The sequence below is a fragment of the Macrosteles quadrilineatus genome, unplaced genomic scaffold, assembly GCF_028750875.1.
Source record: "Macrosteles quadrilineatus isolate MER2022 unplaced genomic scaffold, UCM_ALF_1.0 Scaffold_9__3_contigs__length_116548681, whole genome shotgun sequence".
Taxonomy (NCBI): domain Eukaryota; kingdom Metazoa; phylum Arthropoda; class Insecta; order Hemiptera; family Cicadellidae; genus Macrosteles; species Macrosteles quadrilineatus.
Window position 1 is genome coordinate 65,798,868 of NW_026542602.1, and position 23,636 is coordinate 65,822,503.

General features: G+C 35.5%; 2 protein-coding genes across 2 annotated transcripts; both read right to left on the minus strand.

Moving 5' to 3' along the window:
* Positions 1–3,365: 3,365 nt before the first annotated feature.
* Positions 3,366–7,038, minus strand: LOC129003518 (probable cytochrome P450 6a13). Its single transcript, XM_054431813.1, has 4 exons — positions 6,252–7,038; positions 4,759–4,980; positions 4,023–4,274; positions 3,366–3,544 (listed from the first exon to the last, which is right to left on the minus strand). Exons 1-4 carry the CDS (start codon positions 6,958–6,960, stop codon positions 3,366–3,368), a joined length of 1,362 nt encoding a protein of 453 aa, XP_054287788.1. The 5' UTR covers positions 6,961–7,038.
* Positions 7,039–8,786: 1,748 nt separating this feature from the next.
* LOC129002195 (3-ketodihydrosphingosine reductase) lies at positions 8,787–21,796 on the minus strand. Its single transcript, XM_054429832.1, has 7 exons — positions 21,367–21,796; positions 18,539–18,704; positions 17,648–17,790; positions 13,863–14,054; positions 12,465–12,632; positions 11,904–12,005; positions 8,787–10,396 (listed from the first exon to the last, which is right to left on the minus strand). The coding sequence occupies exons 1-7, from the start codon at positions 21,520–21,522 to the stop codon at positions 10,286–10,288; spliced, it is 1,038 nt and encodes a 345-aa protein (XP_054285807.1). The 5' UTR covers positions 21,523–21,796; the 3' UTR covers positions 8,787–10,285.
* Positions 21,797–23,636: the final 1,840 nt, after the last annotated feature.

Genomic DNA, 23,636 nt, shown 5'->3' on the forward strand with positions numbered 1-23,636 from the left:
AAAGCGCTGTGTGTAACAGCACTATCAACTTCTACTCTCAGACAATTTCACAAATAAATCATTTACGTGTTATCAATCTTTACATTGATTATGCAGGAAAACGTTTACATCACTATGACAAGACATTTGTTTCAGTTGCCATGGTCTGAAGCTGATGTGCTGCCAGACCCTAGACCCAACCCCAAACCTCGAGGCATCCCTCACCCCAAGGGGGCACCCCTGGCCGATCCTGTCGCCAAACTGAGGGCTGTTGGAGAGAGTCTTGCTAATGCTATTCCCAAAACTTACGCACTCGCCATCGCTCAAGCACTCCCTGACCCAAATATTTACTCTTTCATTGTTGAAATTTTAGCCAATCTCCTTAATGGTTTTGGGATGCTTGCTTTGTGATCAAATGTAAAGTGTTGGACCCTTTTAGCTGTTGGTTAATATTTTAAATAAAAACTGATAAATTTTGTAGTGCTGTATTTTTTATCTGAACAATTTGAACACATTAAGTTAAATTGTCTCATCCTCTTAATCTGTGTAAGATACAATTTCCAATTTCAACACATGAACTACGGTATCTCCTGTAAATTACAATCACTTTCATATATTTTGACAAAATTGATGATAGTATAAAAATTTTCTAAAAAAAAGCAGTGCTCAATTCCTAAAAAACGAGGTAATGAAACTGTAACCTTTAATGTGATTAGTATCTATGCCAATATTTTTATCTTTCCGAAAGAAAGGTACCGGAACTCTGTTCCGCCACGTTCTACCGCAAATCGAGCACTGTCTGTCTCGAGATTAAATCTGAGACATACCCTGTGTTTTAGACAGATATTCCATGCAACTTGAGAATAGAGGTGGTTCTATCAGCACCAATTAAAGATCAAAATGTTACACTTTCAATAAATGTATATTTTCTTGTCATAAAAAAAAATCCATATGTACAAGTGATTTATTGTCAACTGGCTCAGAATTTGGTTACCAAGCCAGATTTACACGATGCCAGTAGGTAAGACGATTGTCAGAAGACAACTGACTGGCATGAAATTGCTGGCTTCGTGTAAACACTTCAGGCCAACTGCCCTCACAATCGCAAACACAGTTGTATCCGGGAGTAGACTGAAGACAACAAAAGCAGCATAACAGGCCTCCGACAAAGATCCCGCAATAACAATAATTGGTGAAGACAACTGTCTCACCAACTAGCATCGTGTAAACCCGGCTACAGTTCTGAAGTTGACCAGGAACTGCAGGAAGGTCAGTATATAGTTTCTAACCATGGGGGAAAGGAAAATACATAGGTGTGCTATTCCTTCATATGCTGACGTCACCGAGATTGCAAACAAAAGATCACCTGCTTGAATTGCCATATAAGTATATGTTTGTTTTGATTTCATTGTTATTGTTTTTATTATTTTTTCTAAATGGTGAAATGGTGTTTGCAATCTGGGTGACGTCAGCATATTACGGGATCTGGCACCCCTATGTATTTTCCTTCCACCATGGATTCCAATAATATTTTTGCCTTATAGCAACCCAGTCACCTACTTCTAGTGAATTTTAAGTTACTAAAGCCGCGTTTACACAAAGCCATAGTTTGCGAGCAGGTTACCTGCCTCAGGTAACTTGAAATACACTAGAGGCAGGTAACCTGCCTGCTTCGTGTTAACGGGACTTTACATTAGGAACAAGGTGGGTAGTTTCCTTAAATTGTAATGTTGTTCCTCTAACATTGCCAAGCTTTAGTATTAGAATTATTGGAATTTTAATGCTTTTGAATTGGTTCAAAAAGTATCAAAGGAAACATAAAATGGGATTGATTTGTGCAACAGGAAAATCATCTGTTTTACTTGATTGGAAATAACACAAACTCTTCAATAAGAAGAAGATGTACACAAAAATGCACGTGCATTAGGGTAAATACTTTCATTAGTTTTTTTTCACTGTTAGCTTGTTATCAGTATTATATGGTCCTAGTCCTTATTGATAACTTACTGTACACCCCATTCATAAAATAAAATTTTAATTTGGTAAAGTATTACTTTGTCTTTGTTGGCCATTGGCAAAAAAATATATATGCAAGAAGATTTTTTTAGGATTAAATTTATTTATCACACCTTCCAACAAAATAACCACAGCAATCAAAAAGGTTTATTTTACAAAGTAAAGTAAATTCCCTGTCAACAAAAACTAATTTCAATCCTAAAATGGTCAATCATTACACCAAAGGTTATTTTAGGACATACAAAATTCGGAGATCCAAAAAGTAGGAAAGAACAATTATAATACATGTACAACAAATGTACATGTAAGTGTGGACTTTGATTACCTAAATTGTGTCTTGGAATATTTTTTTATTGTAACAAAAGATAATCCAGATATTACTAACGATTTTTTAAAACAAGCATCAGTAACTCTAGTTCAATAGTTCAACTTAAATTTTAGTCTTGTAGAAAGTCTCATTCAATGCACATCAACAATGCTGTGCAAGTAAAATAATATAACCAATAATTTTTTTACCTAACACAAATCAACCATCACTCATTAATTTTACTACAAATTTTGTTTCAGGTGGCCAACTGTTATCCCGTAGCTAATCCTGCTCCTCAGGTAGGAGGTCTGCTGAGTCTGGTGGAGGATCTACTCGGCAGTATTCTCCAGAAGCTGTTGGGAAGTCTAGTGTTGGGTCTCGGAGGAAGGATCTTAGGAGGAGGCAACGGACAGCCAGAGGGCTCCGGGAAAACACCCTGTCAACTATGCGGAGATGTCACTTCAGTTCAAGTCGTTGAGGTACCAGCTCAGTTTCTACCCCCACCCATCCTCCCTGTCTTTGGCTGATTGATTGGATTATGAAATAAAAGTATTTTATTTGTAAACAACATTTATTTTTATCCATGTTTGCCTCCTGGATTGATAATGAGTAATAATAATAATAATAGTTTAAATACCTTGTTTACGTCCTCAATCCAAGTCGTATTTTTATAATGACTATTTTCGGGGCCAACAGCCCCATTGTCAAATTTTCTGTCTTGTTAAATTACTGTTAATAGCATTGGTCATCATTGAAGTTCACATATATACGTACACTGACACATTTATATTTACACGTAACATTGAGAATTTATACTTTTGGCCGGCCTAAACAAAAGTGATTATATCGTTGTGCAGACCGGTACACTGACTAAGTTTATATCAGTAGTTATTTCAATACATCTTATTCTGACGAGCAATTTTTGCATCATTTTTTTATAGTAAAAAATATTCCAGGAAAAATAACAAAAGAGTACTTTTTTTATAATAATTGAGTTGATTAATACATGGTTTAAATATTAAAACATTTATCAAAAATATCTTTATTATAAACTTTACATAAATCATAATCTATTTTTCCTTCTTATTGAAAACTTGAGATGAATTGGATTAGCAGGAGTAACCACAATGCACCTCTTGTCTATTTCAATCGGAACTCTTTGCTTTGGACTGGGATGGACACTAAAATTATAAAGTATAGTCGCTAGTCCTATTTTTATTTGCAGTAGACCAAAACTTCTCCCTAAAGAATCACATTGAAAATTAGTAACATCAAACACAATTTAAAAGTCTATACTGGTTGTATAGATTGTATTTCCAGTATTGTTTTGTATTTTACAAATCTTTAAAATTCTATAAATAAACATCATAGCTTTCAAAATGAAGGTTGTATTCTAATAGAGTGAAAGTTCTCCTTAAAAGAGAGACCCATTAGTTAAGTTGTTTGCTTGATAGTTAACCTCCGAACTACCAGGTTCAAATTCAAAGCTATACTTGTTAGTGTTTTGGACCTGTCCTCCAGAAGAAGGAAAGCCCTAGCACTGCTAGCAGCACCTCCATTTTGTTATGCAGAATAAAACAATAATACTTGTAATATTATACTGTAAGTAAGTACTATACTTGCGAAAATGATTTGAAATTGCTCAATTAAATTTCAACACACTAACACCAAGTATGGTAGGAGTAAGATATGACTGATCGCACAGAAACAATTAACTTACCAATGCAATTTCTTGGGCCTTCTCCAAACGGAAGGAATACGAATGGCCGTATATTTTTAGTATTTTGGACAGAAAATCTATCAGGGTTGAAAATGTGTGGCTCTGGAAAGTATTTAGGATCATGATGGAATGAGTAAGTAGGGATGACTACTCTAGTGCCAGGCTCCAGTACTACTTTAGACTCAGGTATCCTGTAAGACTTGGTACATGTCCTGATCAGAATCTGTCCCGAGCCATACATCCGTAGAGTTTCTGGAAAAGAGTTAACAGAAATCAACAAAAATTGCTTTAAAAATAATGTACATGTATTTTACAAATCATACTTAAAATTAAATGTCAAACAATTCTTAAGTTACCAGCTTGTATATATTTAGATAAAACAAGAACTAAATTAATTATGTTCACAGTTTCATAGTTTTTTGTCCCTCCTCAGTTTAACAATATTTGTATCAATGTTAATAGACAAAACGTTGTACTTTTAATAGGGCTAGTATATCCAAAGGAAATATTAAATATAGTAGTGTTTAGACTTTAAATATTCCAAAATCAAATGCATGTCTTAAAATATTGTGTAGGCAAATATTTTGTATTTGTTGATGTGACGTTTGCATTCACAAATTTAAAAATAGCACCATGAGCCTATTATGCTAATTAGAGTACCATACCGATATTGAAATTATGAAAGTATTAATGATTACAAACACTTTTGGTAAGTACCCATTGACGAAACACATACCATTGACAACTTGGTCCATGTAGGTCATTTCCTGAAGAGCCTGATATGTTATTTGGCCTTGGTGTTTATTAACAGATGCATCCACCTCTCTACACAGTTTTTCTTGGATGTCTTTGTTTTGGGAGAGTTCAAACAAGCAGAAAGACAAAACTGATGTATCGGTTGTGTAGCCAGCGATGAAAAACACAAAAGCTTGAGCTGTAATTTGTTCTATTGTGAGACCTAAAGATGGAAAAACAATGAAGGGTGAAAGTTTGTAATCTTTGAGTATTCTCACTACATGTTTCATAGTAAACAATATTACTGTAAAAGTAGATTAGAAAATATATTTTGAAAATCCCTGTTATACTTCAAAACAACAACTACGTAGGTTACCGGTACATTCAACAAATTAGGAATTGGTAACGCAACCTTCACTCAATCTATGCATAAATAAACACTTAATAAATGGAATAAAATCCTCCAAATGTACAATTTCAGATGTGACAAATAAATAATATAAAAAGAATAGATGTACGTATATTAAATACATCATGACATGTTTTTAATAATTTGTCGTAAGTTAAATACAGGGTTAAATACTGAGGTTTGCCGGAACACTCAACCAAAATTTTAGAGCATTGTTCCTGAGTAAGAAACATATCTAAATACCATATTTAAATTTTTTGGAAGTCCTTACTTACTCACACAGCTGCTAATTTTTTTTTTTACTTATTAATTTTTTCTAAAGAATGGTTAAACATACAAAATGGAAACTTTGCACAAACATTTATGACAACTAGACAAAGCTACCAAAAAATTATGAAAATTTTTCAAATTCAGAAACCAAAATTGCGGCCATTTAAAATTTATTTTTTAAGTAGCTCAAAAACAGTTGGTTTTACAAGAATATCTTTTGTAAGGAAATTTCATTACAAATTGATTGACACCTTATTTTTAAAGATTGGACAAGTATTAACTGAGATATGGCTGTTTTAGTGATTAGTGACTGATGAAGGTTAGTTGCAGCGCATGCTGAAAGCGGTTACGTATCACTGAAGTTGCCATATCTCAGTTAATACTCTTTCAATCTTCAAAAATAAGGTGTCAATCGATTTTTAAGGAAACTGCCTTAAGAAAGTTATACTTGTAAAATTTGTTTAAAATCAACGGCTTTTGAGTTATTTAAGAAACAAAACTTTAAATAGCTGCCATTTTGATTTATGAATTAGAAAAACCGTCATAATCTTTTGGTAGCTATGTCTTGTTGTCAAAAATGTTTGTGCAAAGTTTCAATTTCGTATGTTTAACCATTCCTTAGAAAAAAAAGTTAATAACTGAAAAAACAAAAATGGCGGCTGTGTGAGTTACTAAGGACTTCCGGACAGTTTAAAAATGATATTTAGATATGTTTCTTACCCATCAGGAGCAATGCCGTAAAATATTGGTAGAGAGTTCTGTGACACCCTGTATATTTAAATCAAATTCAATTTTAGCTGTAAAAAGTACCTTACCTTCAACAGTATTTTTACTACGTGATTGAAGTTTCTCTTCACTGTATTTATGACTATTTATCCTGGTTTGAATCAAAACATCTAGAAAGTCGTTCCGCTGCATTTTGTACTTTTCCCGGTGTTCTACACTTTGTCGCACAACTTCAGTCAACATGCTGGTCACTTCTGGTGGAATCAACTTTATTGGAAATATCTTTGCAAAACTTGGGAAAAAATTAATTATAAATCTTCTATAAAACCTTCCTTTGGTGGTTTTAAGCAAGGCTCCAACTGTGTGGAAAAATGTACAGTTTTGATCAGTAATGCTGTCCGTTTCCAGTCCAAAAGCACAAGAAGCAATCACGTCCATTGTGAATCGAGCAAAGACATCGGTGATTTCCACTGATTCATTGTCTTGAATTGCTCCGAGAATAAAATCTACCATTCGATTGCTACAGCTATTCATCAGCATGAAGGTAGTCTTCATCTTGGCAGAAGAGAATGCAGGAGTCAGCAAACCTCTCATTTCCTTCCATTCTTCACCATTCATGTTTATAACATGTTTAAGAATGTATTCCGAAGGGTTTGCACCAATGTATGTCCTGACAGAGAAACAATTAAAATCCTTCACCATTATTGCCTTGACCAGATCTGGATCTCTTAGAACAAGAACTGGATTTTGAACTTCAATTATGCCGAAATATCTTTCACTGGGGAATTCTTTGTACATTTTATCGTAGCCATCTCCAATAAAGGTTCTTCCCAACACAAGATCTTTTGTTGATCCAAATGGAAACGCTGGTGGTTTGTATGGGACTCCTCTGTCCTTCCAGTAATTATAGTGCTTTGTCAAGTTTAAGTAAATCTTTAGAATGAAAATCAGAAAACATAAAAATATAAGTAGCTCAGTCAACAAAATCATTTTTCTTGAGACGCATATGCGGAAATATTTTGAGTGGTCGAGTAGCAGTATGACACAACCAATAGTACCCCTGAAAAGAATTTTGGTTTGGATAAATAATAACTCAAATTCTTCTACCTAGTTGATTATGATTTGATAATTCACCTGTTTGTAGGAAATTTCTCTCTAATATAGAAGTAAACAAGGAGTTAGGAAGATAGACTAATAAAAGTTATGAAATTTAAAAAGCTCAAATTGACTTGAATTTGAATAAAGATCTTGAATAGATCATTGGTCTACAGTCAACTCCTAATAGTCCAGGAAGCAGTGACTGAAACCTTACTACAGCGGTTTAAGTACAACCATTAAGTTTTTCAGTTTGTCATTTAAAACATTGGAAACTCACTATTAATTAACTTTAACGCAGTGAAACAACTATTACAACAATAATTTTTTAACAATTTTTACTATGTAAAATTATTTCACCAGTAGGGATTCTATCATCTTTCGATAATGGAAATAAAAACCTTGATTTCATTACAGCTCATAAACAACAGATCTATTTAAACAATAATGTAAACACTGATAAAAGAACCTGAACACTACGCAGAACTGAATTGTGATAAAAAAAGGTAAACACACAAGACTGCAACTGTAGTATTGTAACAAACTACATCTAGACTAATTTAAGTAGTACACCTCTGTTTTACAAAAATACCTAGACATTTGTTGGATTTTTGTAAAAATTTCCCAACTTACTTTTTCAAGCGAATTTTCCAAAATATTATACTTCCTCCTCCATATGTAAGAAGTTACTCAGTAAACTGTAAAAAGTTCTAAATGCACATGGACCTAGTTACACAAAACAAAAGCAAACTTGGGAAGTGGATAAGAAAACCAGAGCACAGAAATAGTTACTTGAATGAAGAAAAGACAAACTTATGTAACTTGGATTGTTTAATAGGCTTAATCGTTAAACACAGATAACTTATCATTCAATGACATAATTACTCAGGACGTAATATGCAAAGTAAGATACAACATCTAACATGACATATTGTTTCAAAGTAAGTATTGTTGGTGAAAAATCTTTCAAGGCCATTTCGTGGCCAATAGATACCAACGGTTACCCCTCACTTTGAATTAATGGAGATGAAATATCAATGGACAAGGTGTACAGTTTTTACTCAAAATGAGTACATGGCTGAATTAATGTCTTGAGACTTCTACAATTTAAGTTTTTATTATTTTTTATGTCTTTTTGTGCTATAATGATTTGGGAAATAAAATAAACAGTTTTGATACTGCTGTGATCCAGTATTCTACTAACCTACATAGAAAACTTCTTTTGAGAAGCTCCCTCCATTAAAAGATAAAGGAGAGTTTTAAATAGCTTAAATAGCAAAAAAAAAAAAAAAACATGCATAGCTGCTAAAACTTATCATAGGAATTAAAATTACCTCACTGCTTGAGGTCTATTTATAACTTGCTTTTTCATTTTTCATACTATAACCATGAAACCAGGTAAAGTAAAAACAAAACAAACCTTGTAGTATAAAATTTTATTTTCAATTTTAAAGTTTCTTATTAGATAGCTATATACATCATTTAATTAAGTCAGTCTTAGGGAATTGGTCTCATAAATTGGTACTGGATTATTACATTCTTTCTAAAACTATTTATTAAAGAAAATATTTGGTCCAGTAACTTCTAGTGCTCGACTAGTTAATACTTCAAGTACTGTACTTAATATTGGATAAAGATCAAAATGCATTATGCCTAAACTAAGTGTACCTATATCAAATTAAACTTTTACTACTGGTAACTATTAACTACATACACACAAAGTTATTTATTTGTGCTAGGAAAAGAGCAATTTTATGCTCCAAAAGTAATTTATGTGCTGTAGATACTTGTGCAAAGACAAACGATTAGTGTGTTAGGATGTGTGTTAACGATTAGTGTTACAACTGTAAATTATATTTAAGTCAAGTTCGATAACATCATTTTCATGGTGAAATCTTGTGAAAAACTGGTTAACAAAGTAGACTGTAAATCACAACACTCAGATTCTGGATATGTTTTTGCTTTAGCACCATTTTATATCAAACTGCAAAAAACATTTATTTACAATTTATTTCTTAAGCATCAAAATGGAATATATTAATTATAAATACAATACTTACACTAAATTCAACTACTTCATAACACCTAAGACAATTGTTTCGTTGTATGAATAAATAAACACTAGAGGATAAAATTTTGGAATGATTAACACTTTTTACGTTATGTCCACTTTTGTGTATTTTGTCCCACACTATGCGCTATTCCGCTAAGCCTTAACGTTTACATGAGCCAGTAGAATAGGCAGGTTACCTGCTTCTAGTGTATTTCAAGTTACCTGAGGCAGGTAACCTACCTGCTAACTGGCTTCGTGTAAACGTGGAATTATATTCTCTTCAATTGAGAGGAGCAAATAGGATAGAGCACTACAATCAACTATCTCCAGTTAAACATGCGTTGATAAAGAAATTAATCAAATTATTGTAGATTGTTCATGTTTAAAGATCAAAACAATCAATTTTTTTCCTTAATTGCAACTGACAGATTGAAAACACAAATCTATACTTTAACCAAACACAAACAATAACCCCAACAATTAAATAAATTGAAATAAGATTGCACTGTTTTCCATAACAATAGAGAGGCCAAAGCTTCATAATCATCACCAACAAACAATACAACATTTTAACTTAAATTTTCATTAGTTATTGAACAGTTCAAAACTCTTTACTCAACAGGAACAGTAAACGAGAAACTGATTTAGTGTCTGGGTCTGAGCGCATATGATTCAGCTAGTAGGTATATTTATCAACAAATTAAACAAGCAACCATTGCATTCACATGAAAGGCACACTCCTAGACTTGTGCAATGATGTTAGAATAAATATGCACTATAACGTTGTAGAACTGAGTGTTAAGTTGAAATTTGGAGTTGAATTAAACGCACAGACACAAGAGTAGACACAAACTTAAAACTTAGGCAAAATACTCTTTGGCGAAATAAGAAGATAGAACATGAAGAGGTTTCATCAAAACAGAACAGTATCTTTTAAATGCAAAGAAAATAAATAACACAGTCCATCCTGACCATTTATTCTGACTTCTTATCCTCATCTTTAGTCTTCATGCACTTTTTAATTATTTTCTGGAATGACAGAAGGTAGAAGACACTTACAAGCCTGAGAATGCCCATGAGGATTACCTGTAAAATAGTACCAATGTAATAGTATATTACGTTGCTAGTCCTGAAAATAGGTGTTAACCGGACAAGTGTGGTCGTTCCCGTGTAAGACGAAGTCGAGTGTGGGATTGCCAAACGAGTCCAGTAAACACATTTTGGACGAGTGACGTACGATATTTTATGCCTACTCCTTTAAGCTAAGTTAACAATAAACAATCTTAATTTATACCCACCGACTAAAGGACTAACAAGTAACAATCACTACTCATAACCTCTAAGAGAGGTTAAGTTTTTGTTTATAGCCTCTCATTGTCAAATATATTCAGCTGGTAGTTGTCCGATAAAACCCATTACAATACAGTAGTATGTAATGAAACTCCATGTGATTAAGCTGGTGGCAAACAGCGGTTTTTTTGGACAAAATCCTTGCGTGGGAAGTTCTTTAAAACAGTGTAGTGTGACGTAATAGTATATTTTGTACCTAGGGCTAAAAACGAGGTTTTGCCAGCTCGAGATAATTTTTAAGTTCAAGACGAAGTCGAGAACTTAAATCGATCGAGAGCTGCAAAACCATTTTCAGTCCGTGGTACGAACACTATTTTTCACCACACTACAACTATTCACAATAATAATAATGAAAACTGATAGTCAATGCAACTTTAAGGTTATGTGAAGAAGTAATTTCAGGAATCAGCGAAAATAATAAACAGTTGCTAGGCAACAGTGAAAATTCTATTTCAATGCTATGGATACTGTTTGTGTAATTAATATGCAAGAGGACAGCTGATTTTGCGGCCCCGGAATGTAAAAACCTGCTCGGTCCCCAAATTACGATGACAGCTGGCATGGCCAGCAAAACGTAACTTTCAGCCACCACATGTGTTTGAACAATAATGAATATATTAGGCTGAGAAGAGTGCTCTATTATAAAACACACTCAATACCCTGTCAAAGAACACCTGTGGAAGAATCATACATTACAATAATAGCTCGTGCATCGGTGATAATTACCAAAGTAAAACCTGATGTACGGTGGTGATTACTGCAGTTACTTTTAATAAAAAACAACAAGTATAAAATGTTTAAAAATTATGTTTAAACTCATTGGCACTACATAAAAACATAGGTTGCTGACAAGTGAAAACCGTTATTAAATTAGGTATTAAAACTGTATTTCTAACCGACTATGTATGTTTTAAGTTTTAACATATTCAAAATTAATAAATAAACATTAGTATTACCCTTGCCTCCCAACAAAGTGGGAATACATTTTAGAAGAATAAGGTTCTTTAAAGCTAAACACATTTACTCCCTACCATTGATTGGAACTTCAACTAGCTTAATACAATTGTCTTTGGGTTGATTCAATTTGCTTCACAGACAAAAATTAATAATTTTATCAAAATATCAATTTTTGGCCCATTTTGTCTCAGTTGGTTCATTAGTTTTTGTGATCACCTTCAACAAACAGATAGCCTACACAGACTCCTGTATTTTAAAATATTTTACATTGGGTGGGAAAACTTACTTGACAGAAGAGGTCGATAAGAGAAGTGACAGGGGCCATGCCAGCACAAGTGGTCACCAACATGAAGCCTTCAAAACCAACGGTGCTGAAGAATCTGCCGGCCTACGCAGAAAACAATACCAATTAAATCAAACCAATTTTCAGTAAATGCTCTATTCGATGGAACACTCATAAAGATGCCCCCATCTTGTCAGTTTTAATCAGATCTTTTCATGTTTACTAAGGGTGGGTAGATGAGCCTCTCCCACAGATGGGTGAACTGCTTACAAGTTTCACACCAGTCCTGACTGATGTGGGATTCAGTTTTTTATCAATTATACTCACTGTCTCCTGGTTGGGGACACAGTATGTTACAACCAGTTGGCCATTGATTAGATCTAACCACAATATACAACAAACAACAATAATGGTAAACTTTATCCGCTCCTAAAGCTTATCTTTGTTTGTACATTTGTTGATTGTTTTTGCATGAATAGTTGAATGTGAAGTATTTATCATATTACTCATGATGTACCAATCTATGACTTAACGTGTGAACTAGAATAGTTGAAGTTCACATACAAGAGCATCGTTGAGCAGATGTGTAGCCACTACATCAGGTGACACCAGACCAGCCGACTGACAGATCAGCTTGGTTTCCAAAGGCTTCGTCTTTTCTTCTTCTTCAAAGCCTGGAGTGTCAGTATCAGGCGGGAGACAAACGGTTACCTTCACTCCATGTGCACGAACCTACAAACATTTCAATCTTTTAATCCAAATAAACTTGATCCATTTTTACTCATTTCATAAATGATCCTAAGTTACGAATTTCAATTACCTAACTGATGTCAAAATGTAAAAAAGTGATTGTTTTATATGGCTATCAATAAATAATAACTTTTCAATGTAAGGGTAAAAGAGGCTGCCATCCTCTCAAAAAATACTTTACTTTATTTGATATACCTTTTGATATATTGATATACCTAGCACCTAACTTTCTGGCTCTACAAGGCAGAAGTATTAAAACAAAAATGTCTTCAAAGGTTATAACAAACAGTTATTTTAACACATACAAATCCTTTCTATTTTTAACTACAAGTAGGCCTAATTACAACATAAATTTTTATATGAGAAACTTAAGTAAGACTATTAGGTATATACTATAAATCCCTTAACACTTGAAAGTTAGCCTCCCTATACCTTCTCCACTATGCAAAAGGTTTTAAATTTGAATGAAAGTTCATTCTTCCCAAATAATAACTTTTTGATTATGATTACAGTACTTATTATAGTAAAAACCTCACTAACTTTACAATTTGTGGACCCAGAGGTTGTCAAAACGTTTGGGGGTTGAAATGATCCAAAACATTTAAATTGTTAATTGTTTTTGATAAATTAATAAATAACAGACTAAAGTTTATTAAATATGAGTACATTTTCTATATTGAGTAAATGATCTTCAAAGAAATGTCAAATATCCAACAAATAAATGTTAATGTTCTAAAAATAATATTTTTTTGTGTGCGCCCTGCCTTGTCAGCTGTTGACTGTTGAGTTACACAGAGTTACCGGCTGTCGAGTTAGTGAGGTTGTACCTTTACTATCAATAAGATGGTGAAACTATGGTCCCCCAAACATGTTGGTTGTATTCAAAATGAGGCAGCACTAAAATCAATACAATATTTTGGTCATCTCCAGCGATGTACAACATTCCTTTGAACTATTATATCTTTACCTAAATATTTAATAATCACACCAACTTTGCAGACATATTCTTCTATAGTGATAATCCTGATATGAAATGTCCCTCTATAATTACAAATCAGACACTAAAAATATCAGGTCTTGAACACACCTAGTGAAGAGAGTTACTATAGTTCGGCCGCTTAGAAAGCGACCTCCTCCAGCATTGGTTTGGCATTAGCGCGCAGGTCGTTTTCTAAGCGGCCGAACTATAGCAGGTAACAAAAAAGGTCCTACCTCCATGTCCAAAGCTTCTGCAAATCCTCTGAGAGCAAACTTGGAGGGGCTGTAAGCCGTGAAGCCGTAGACACCGATCATACCAGCCTGGGACGAGGTGATGACGATGTGGCCTTCCTTCCTCTTCTTCATACCAGCAACAACCGCCTTGGTGGGGAAAACTGTGCCGTAGTAGTTGAGGTCCATCATGTACTGAAATCAGAATTACAATAAGAGATATGACAGAGAATTGACAGTGGGTGGAAAGCTACTTATGTTAGGCTAAGTAAATACAAGAAAAAGCTATTTGTACTATCCATAATATTATTTAATAAGCTACCCCTTTTATTTAGGAACATGAACATTAATCAATTTTTAAAAAAAGCTGTTGCAACCAGGTTCTTGCTTCCAAAAGCATTTTACTTAATTGATGAATATTTGACAGGAAAATGGACTTCCGGTACAATGATTTTGTGTGAAGATGGGCAAGCCCTTTGTTTATTTTTTCTATTGTATAAATTTCATATTGTAACCTGACATATCCAGTGTATTCAAAAGAATAATAATGGAAATAAAGATCTTTTGTCTTATGTCTCACTGAGGCAGTTTCTAAGGCATAGGCCAAAATTCAAGATTTTTATTTGTCGTTAGGCATATACAATGATGCATTTGACATTTTCAGATATTAAAACAAAATATAAATTTTCCTATAAAACTAAATATTATGAGGGACAGAGTGCAAAATCATATTAGTTGGAACAATAAAAGTAATATTTTGTAAATATAATGTGTTTTCGTCTTGTGTTTGGTAAAAACTTTATGTATTTATTATAACGAATCGTTCTACGAGGATTGACCTGATGATGTGATTGTCGTCACGAAACCGGTCGTCATCTAATAGCACCAAAGGATATTGAACAAGGTAACTGTTTATTTTATTAATAAAAGTAAAGTTAATTTGTCATAAGCCTTATTCTGTCACAAGTGGGTAACCACATATGTAGGCTATGTGTCTAACTCTTACGTTCATAAAAAAGTTATCTTAACAAAGTAAAGTTAAATGGGCAATCAATAAGTTTGGTCCATTTAAGTCTCCTGGGGGAGATGGCATCTATCCAGCCATGCTTCAGCAAGGACCGGATGCCCTCAAGCTCCTCCTATGTGAACTCTTCCGAGCGAGCTTGGCCTACGGGTACATCCCTCAGGCCTGGCGTCTCAGCAGGGTGGTCTTCATTCCCAAAAGAGGAAAAGCAGACTACTCTGATGCTAAATCATTCCGTCCTATCAGTCTTTCCTCATTTCTCCTCAAGACCTTGGAAAGGCTGGTGGAGAGGCACATAAGAAAGGGTGTACTTCTCAACACACCTCTTCATCGCAATCAACACGCCTACCAGCCAGGCAAGTCCTGCGAAACCGCTCTGCACGAGTTGGTCAGCAGAATTGAGGACAGCCTGGCTGCTAAGGAAATAGCCCTATGCACCTTCATGGACATTGAAGGAGCTTTCGACAATGTAACATACGGAGCAATGGTGCGGGGAGTTTGTGAGCGTGGACTCGAGCAATCTCTGTGTAGATGGACAGAGTCTATGCTTAACTCAAGACGCACCGTAGCCGACTTTCTTGGTAAAAAAAATTGTGATCGCACCCACAAAAGGATGTCCACAGGGAGGTGTACTTTCACCTCTACTGTGGAACCTTGTGGTGGACGGTCTTTTAACTGAACTCACCAGCAAGGGCATCTTTGTCCAGGGCTATGCAGATGACATAGTCCTCATGGTACAAGGAAAATTCACAAACATTGTAGCTGACGTCATGAACGGCAACCTACAATGTGTTAAACAATGGTGTCTCAGAGAGGGACTCAACATTAATCCTTCTAAGACAATCGTGGTTCCTTTCACCACGAAAAAGAACTTGGATTCTCTTTCCAGGCTGAAAATTGGCACTACTCAGCTGGGAGTGTCGAGTACGGTCAAGTATTTAGGACTGACACTTGACTCCAAGCTGACGTGGAACAACCACCTGAATAACGCGCTGCATAAGGCCAAATGGGCGCTCATGACGTCCAGGAGGTTTGCAGGAACCACCTGGGGAATTAAACCCCACATAGCACTCTGGCTATACGAGGCTGTGGTCAGGCCTCAGATTACCTATGGTTCACTAGTCTGGTGGACAAAGGTGAATCAGATAACTGTCATAGCCAAGCTAGAAAGCATGCAAAGGCTCGGCACGCTACAGGCCACTGGAGCCTTCAGGAGCAGTCCATCAGCTACTCTAGAAGTCGCTCTTGGGCTGCTACCACTGGATATCTTCATCAGATCTGAGGCCCTCAAGGCGGCTTACCGTCTGAGGGTTTCAAATCTGTGGAGGGAAGGCCTGTCAGGGGCAGGCCACTGCGCCATTGCTAAGACTTTGGCTGAGTGTCCTGTGCTTGACATGACCTCGGACTTCCTAAGCAAGGAAGCAGTTTTCACCAAACCCTTTAATGTTGAATTCCGCTCCAGAGATGAGTGGAAACATCAGGAAGGGCACCTCCAAGATATGGAGAGCTTCGTCTGGTACACAGACGGCTCCCTAATCAATGGAAAATCTGGTTTTGGGGTTTACTGTCGATCACCCAGAACAGAACTATCAGGAAGTCTGGGACAATACTGTACCATCTTCCAGGCAGAAATCTATGGCATCTTGGCTTGTGCCAATCTAGGACTAGCCAGACGGTACCAAGACAAAAGGATAGTGATTTTATCTGATTGTCAGGCTGCTCTCAAAGCTCTTGACTCAAATGAAGTCACCTCAAAACTGGTCTGGGAGTGTTTCAACACCCTCTGCAGACTTGCATCACAGAACTCTGTAACTCTCGGCTGGGTCCCGGGCCATGTAGGCATTGGCGGCAACGAGAGTGCAGACAAGCTGGCAAAAAAAGGTGCGAGCATGCCACTCTTTGGACCAGAGCCATTTTGTGGCATCAGCAAAGCGGCCGCTAAACATGTAATAAACAAATGGTCCAGGGGACAACACCTTGAGCGTTGGCGTAATTATCCTGGACAATCACTTGGCAAAAAACTGCTCTCAGAACCTAGCACCCCCTTCACTCGCTGGCTGCTAAAGCTGGGGAGAGGGCAGGTCAAGCAGGTACTTGCTCTTATTACTGGACACAGCCATTTCAGGAAACATCTCCACACTCTAGGAATTGTCAATGACAAGCAGGAGTGTCGACTTTGTAATCAGTCCGATGAGACTGCTAAACACATCATTCTGGACTGCGATGGACTACGGGCTAGGAGAAGGGCTCTGTTTGGTCTAAAGCAGCCAGGTGATGAACCAGACGCTAACATTGGGCAAAAGCTCCTGCACCTAGTTAGGGACAGGTATAGGCTTACCCAGTTAGTGGCAAGTGGGATGCACAATAAGCTTCGGTTGACGTGCTTGGACCTTGAGTCCACCCTCACACAATCAATCAATCAATCTATCTTAACAAGGGATGGTTATTTAATTTAGTTTAAAGCAGATTTTAAATAAAAGCCATTATGTTGATTATAGACTCTTTAGTTGAGTTCAAGTAGCTTACTAAATTAAAATTGAATGAGGGTACAAACGACCAATTTCAAATGTGCTACAAAATGAAAAGACAGCAATAACTGGTTCTGGATAGAGAATTAACAGGTTTTGACAGTAAAGTCGTTACAAATGGCATCCAACCCGTATACCAACCAATATAGCCTACAATAAGTTAAACGTCACATTATTAATAATAGAATATAGATTGACTAGACTTAAAACTAAAACAAATAAGTTAGGTAAGCAACCTTAAACTGTTCTTCTGTCAAATCTTCAATTGTACCACAAAATGACTGTCCCGCACAATTTATCAGCATGAATATTGGACCTGACTGCTTTTCCGCTTCAGCAAAGGCCCTTTCTATAGCATTAGGATCCTTGCTCACGTCCACTGCAAAGTAAAATAAAACATATTTATATGTGCTCGCTGCTAAACCTATTATGGACATGTGTGCATGTACAAGTATTTCCATTCCAAAAAGGAAATAGTAGACTCTGTAAATTTTTACTCTGTAATAAAACTGGAAATGTATTTTCCTACCACTGCATGGAAATTATCACATTGCCACACCTATAAACAGTACGCAAAATAGCTCATTTCCGCTCTGGAGCGGGAATGGCCATTCCCGAACGCTAAATCAGCTGATTTCACAGAGTTGGCGTTTCTACGCCAACCGCATCCACGGAGCTGGCACATTAACAACCGGTAAGAAAACAACATTACCTAAAAAAAGGAAACATAACTCAACCTAGGTAAGTTAAATGAGATTTTATATACAACTAACAAATTAACATGTGTCTTATGATAAGTTAATTATGATGACAGGAAAAATCTTGTGTGTATTACTGAAGTAGCTATTTGTGTTTAAGCAGCGCAAAGTACAGTAGGTATGTCATTGTCGCTCTTAAAATGTATGGCCTCCCTCACCTTTAAAGCTTTGTGCGGCCATCTACATTGTTTTAAGCAGCAATGACGTACACTGCTAAAATTCAATTTCACTACCTAACTATCTTTTGCCATGGTAAATTTTTCAGAAATACCGAACAAAACATTAGCATAGAAAATTAGTGATCTAAAACTAACAACAATATTTGCGACTGACCCATGTGAAACAAAACTAAAGCATAGGCCTACTTACAGGAAATTGTTGAAATTTTTTGTTCCGACGATGTGCACAAAGAAGTGATCTCCTCTTTGGCTGCATTGAGCTTCTCGATGTTCCTGGCTACAATTGTCACATGCGCACCTTTTGCAGCTGCTTTCATTGCAACACTTTTTCCTATCCCGCTAGATCCACCAGTAACCTGAAAAATATAACATTTTACTAATCTTAACAAATTAATATTAAAAATTACTTAAATTACATCTTAAATGTTACTAAAATTATATAGGCTACTAGGAGAAAACTTTAGCTAAGAAAAGCATTATATTTCCTAGGCCTACTTCACTTTAACGACGATAACTTACTTATGCCTATGTAGGCTACTTTGTTAAATATTTGCTTTTCTGAAGATGGTGCCAACCCATTTTCCTAGCCTTGAACTGGGCATAATCAAAGATTATGAAACAAGTCATCTAGACCATAGGCTATAAACCATTAGAATAAATTAGTTCATGTTTGAAGAGGGTTGTGAAATATGCAATGTAAGCTTACGCCTGAATCCTGCTGATCCAAACCCCGCTGATTGGAACCCTGCCAACCCCAGTTGGGGAAAGAGGGTGGTATTTGGCCTCGCTAACATTCTGCCTCCACATCTTAAAGACTGCTCTTCACCGTGCAATATTAGTCTTCACTAATTCTCATCTTGATAATATCTTCAAACAATTTGACTTCCACCTCATCTAAAGATATCCAGGAGGTCTCCTTCCTTCCAAGTTTTCATAGCACAATTACTTCACCGAAGACCCAGCAATTCTCCTGATCATGTCTCCAATCCACCTCGTTCTTCAGCTTATAGCATTGGCTAAAACTATGTCTGTAGCCTAGCTGTTTACAGGTCTTATTTCACTGTTGTGCTTAATCAATCTTTGTCCATTTTCTCTTGTTTGTCCAAACACTTACCTCAAAACTTTATTTTAAAAGTAAAATTATGCTCTTTGCTCTGTCATTTAACCATGTCCCTGCACCATAGAGACATGTATTGGTGTATTATAATAGGCTTAGGCTACAGTATAACTTGGAAGATATTGAAAGACATCAGGACAGTGAAGGGTGGAAGAGGCTGGTACACGAGGCGAAGAATCAACTGAGATTTGTGGAGCCACGGCAGTAAGTAAGTAAGTATGTACCGTTAGGCTATAACTTAATAAATTTTTGTGAACAGAAAAAGTAGGCTAACTGAAGGCTACAAGTTTATTAAGGGGGCAGCCGGTAGTGATAGTTTTAGGCTACAATCTTTATTTAAAACATATATTTACGCATATACTGTTACTCACAAGACGGTAAATATGGTAAATACCCCCGCCGCAGCAAACCTGCAGACTAAGCGAATTTCCATTTATTCCTTATTTAATAGAATTATTGCAACAAGTACACTTAGGTTTGCTGCAACAGGGAGGGTAAAAAAGTGTTTTTGTTGTAAAATAATAATAGTTTTAGTAAGAAATGAATGAATTTTCCAAATTCGATCAAAACATGTTCATAAATAAGCAAACTACAACAGTAGACTTATTCTCCATAATTTTAAATTTACAACTTTTGGAATTTCCTCCATAACCATTAGGTGCACAATAATGCTTCAATATAAGCCTACTAAATTATTTGTTTTTTTAAGCTCTACAAAATTGTTGGGAAAGAAATTGTGAAATTTTGGAATTTTAGGGTCAAAAATTGGAAAAAACTATTTTTATCCCATAAAACCCCCCATAAACCCCTGTTCCCATAGCCCGATCATGCTGGTTCACGAACTCGTTTGAATAAATGTAGGTTTACACGTATATACCAAATTTCATCAAAATCGGATCATTTTTGCTCGAGTTATCGCGCTAACGGAATATATATGAATTTGAACGGATGGTGTTTTTGGCCTCTAGGGACCTCAAAACGAAAAAGTAAATCGGTCCCAGGTCCAGGTCTTACCATGAGTACTACGGTAATAGCTAATTCCCTGTATGGGAAATTCGCTAATATTCCCTAGCCTATATAGGAAATTCGCTAAAAGATGGCAAGTGGTGATCGATTTCGATTGGACACTCCAATCATCATCAGCCCCAATAGGCGAATGAGAAGAATCTTGAATGGCATCTCTACTTAAGTTATATCCTACTGGCTAGGCACCGGAAGCACCGGCCAATACATTTTTCTAAGTACAACTGGAGTCGAAATTTACTTGTGGTATAGCCTACATAAATTAGCTTATTTCTATTTTTACATTTTTCCTAACAAACGTACAATTCTTCCCAAGCATTCATTTCATGTAAGTAATGTGTATAATATGAGTAGCCTAAGAATGAAAGCATAGCCTACTGTGAGGGGAAATAGTACCAGTTTGGTATGAAAGTCTATCATATCACTAACTTATATGAATACCCTCGCTGCAGCAAACTTGCAGACTAAGCGAATTTCCATTTGCCTGATTGGATTTACCACTAAAATGTCCTAACCTAACCTAACGGTACTGTCACAACTGGCCTTCCGCGCGTCTCCCGCAAGCCACTGTTATCGCGTGGACTTTGAACCTTCTTATCGCTCGACAACCTGTACGATGGTCTTGCGGGGCTAGAATTTTAATTATATGTTTCTTGTTTTCTGAGAACATCCTTATGACCGTAGTAAAACATTAAAAAGTTTGGGGTTGTCCAAGTAATTGCTCAGAATTACTAAAAAAAGGTCTAACTAAGTATAAGATAGGACATAATTTGATATGGCTTGCATTTTTACTTTAATATAGGCTAAGTTAGGCTACATCCTAACTTGTAAGCACATGCAATTTTTTGCATGTCTACATAGTTTAAGTTATTGCTTACCACAATATGTTGTCCTGAAAATGAAGTTCTGTTTAGAGCCGACTTAAATTTCATAAAGTAAAAAAGTAAAGTAACAAAAAGAACTAAGATTGCTGTTAAAATCGGGCCATAAAAACTTAACACAAACACAGTAAACATATCAACTTTTTCTTCCATTTTGACAAGGTAAAAGTTCTGAACGCTTTAAAAATAAAATTTTTAACTCAGCCCTTTAAAAAAATATTTAAGTTCTTAATAGGCTGGTTAACTTATATATTTGTTGGGAAACCGGCAAAGTAAAAATCTCTCTCTTGTGAGTGCGACAGCGAAAAATTCAACGATGTAGTTTTAGAAAATCGTCGTCTGTTATAAGTTGTTAAGCCCTGACAAATTCAAGACATAAGATTTTATGTACTTTTTAGTTATATCCAACCTATGAAGCCCGGAATTAAATTTCAAACCTTTAACCTTTTATAACTATCTATTTTAACACAAATAAATAAACTTTATTTGACAACCCAAACAATCCCTCACACCCACACCGGACAGAAACTCAGCCTTGAGCCTTAGCAGAAAGAATAAGAAACCCCAGCACGCAGAAGAAGAAGAAGAGAAACAGATGTTTATTGTTGAACAGCACTAGAAACAGTGCCAACGCCAACAGAAAAAAATTATTGTGTCTATCGAAAAAGGGGGAAAAGTAGGTACTGTCATAGATTAAACATATTGTCTAATCTATGGTACTGTACAACAGCTGCACAATGTAGGTATATCACGACACGAGTTTTCATTCCGCTTATACAAAGAATATGTATAATCATAGCTAAAAAACTAGTAGATTTCCCATCCTTATGGAATGGAACAGCTGAAGCCAATTTTATCGTTAGTTAAGTTCTGTCCGGTGCACTGTAGAAGTGAAGTAGTGTTTTGCTTACAATTTGTTTCTTGTTATTTCAGTCATTTAAAACCCCGTTCAACCAAATAAAACGATATAATCATAATCGATAACGCACACTCTAGTTGTATAATCAAACAGTAAAGCATACAAATAAATCATGAAATGAACTCTAAAATAATAGAAACAACATTTCGTCGACACTAGCCACCAGTGTTACTCGACATGAGCTAGACACGAAAAACGAGCTTCAAATTTACAATGGGATAAGAAGTCTACTTGTGCTGGTTAGATGCTTGTACATTATTCCCCAACTAGTGTCCCTGTTGCTCGAATTCGAGCAATTGCTAAGTATTACAGGCATTATTATAAACCAAAAAACAGTCATAATTTCTGATGACTTTAAAAGATTCGACTTAAAGATTATGGAAATACTCAAGATGTATATAACAGATCGATATAATCAACATTTATTGTAAACATCTTATCATTATTCGAAGTTTTCTACAAAAATAGCCTTACTCATAGCCGCATTAGGTTGTCCATAATAACTATTATTAACTTAAAAAAACCATTATTTCTCTTTCTTCTCCTTGATGGTGTTCTACGTTTCCATAGTTTGCAAATCGGCTCTTTCAATGATTACTAAGAAATGCAGCACAGTGTTAATTCAGTTTTTTTTTTTATTATATCAATTTATCCAGGCTCTCTCGCTTTTTCCCATTGCAGTATTTACGCCAACCCAAATTAAAATAGTAAATATTTAATTTCAACCAAGTCAGTAACAGTTTGTAGCAAACTGTTAAATTAGCAAACTTATTGACTGTTTACAATTTACACATATGTATGTTCTTCTTCTCACTTTTAATTTCTGACAACAGCTGTAGTTTCATAACAATTTGTGTTCCCCATGTTAATCTTATGGAGAAATACGAAACTTTAAAGGGCCCCAGAGCCTCACTCTCTAATTATTTCCCTAAAAAGAAAGTTTCCTGCACAACTTCACGTTACGCTCTTTCCAATGACACCAAAAACATGACAATCGGTTCAGTAGTTTCGGAGGAGTAATTGTCACAAAAAACCTGCTTGCGTATTAAATATGTATAGATAGATAATTTACTTAATCACACTTATCGGTAGCAATATTTTCAAATTTGTTGTTGTTTTTATAGGTTTTTTGATTAATTTAACAACGATGATAATTGTAAAGGGAGTATGTTTTATCTATGATTGTAGTTAATACATTTTATAATGGTTCTCAATTCGTATTGTACCTATTTATTTTGTTTAGTTTTAGGTCAATGAACAGCTGAAGCCAATTTTTATGGTAGTTCTGTCCGGTGCACTGTAGAGGTCATGTTTTGATTACAATTTGTTTCTTGTTATTTTAGTCATT

Coding starts and splice junctions, on each gene's coding strand:
- LOC129003518 (XM_054431813.1), bottom strand. CDS start 6,960: ATGTACAAAGAATTCCCCAGTGAAAGATATTTCGGCATAATTGAAGTT. Junction 4,981..6,251: donor TAGTAAAAATACTGTTGAAG/GTAAGGTACTTT, acceptor TTCCATCTTTAG/GTCTCACAATAGAACAAATT. Junction 3,545..4,022: donor AGGCCCAAGAAATTGCATTG/GTAAGTTAATTG, acceptor GTGATTCTTTAG/GGAGAAGTTTTGGTCTACTG.
- LOC129002195 (XM_054429832.1), bottom strand. CDS start 21,522: ATGGAAGAAAAAGTTGATATGTTTACTGTGTTTGTGTTAAGTTTTTAT. Junction 18,705..21,366: donor TTTCAGGACAACATATTGTG/GTAAGCAATAAC, acceptor TATATTTTTCAG/GTTACTGGTGGATCTAGCGG. Junction 12,633..13,862: donor CAGAAGCTTTGGACATGGAG/GTAGGACCTTTT, acceptor AAATGTTTGTAG/GTTCGTGCACATGGAGTGAA.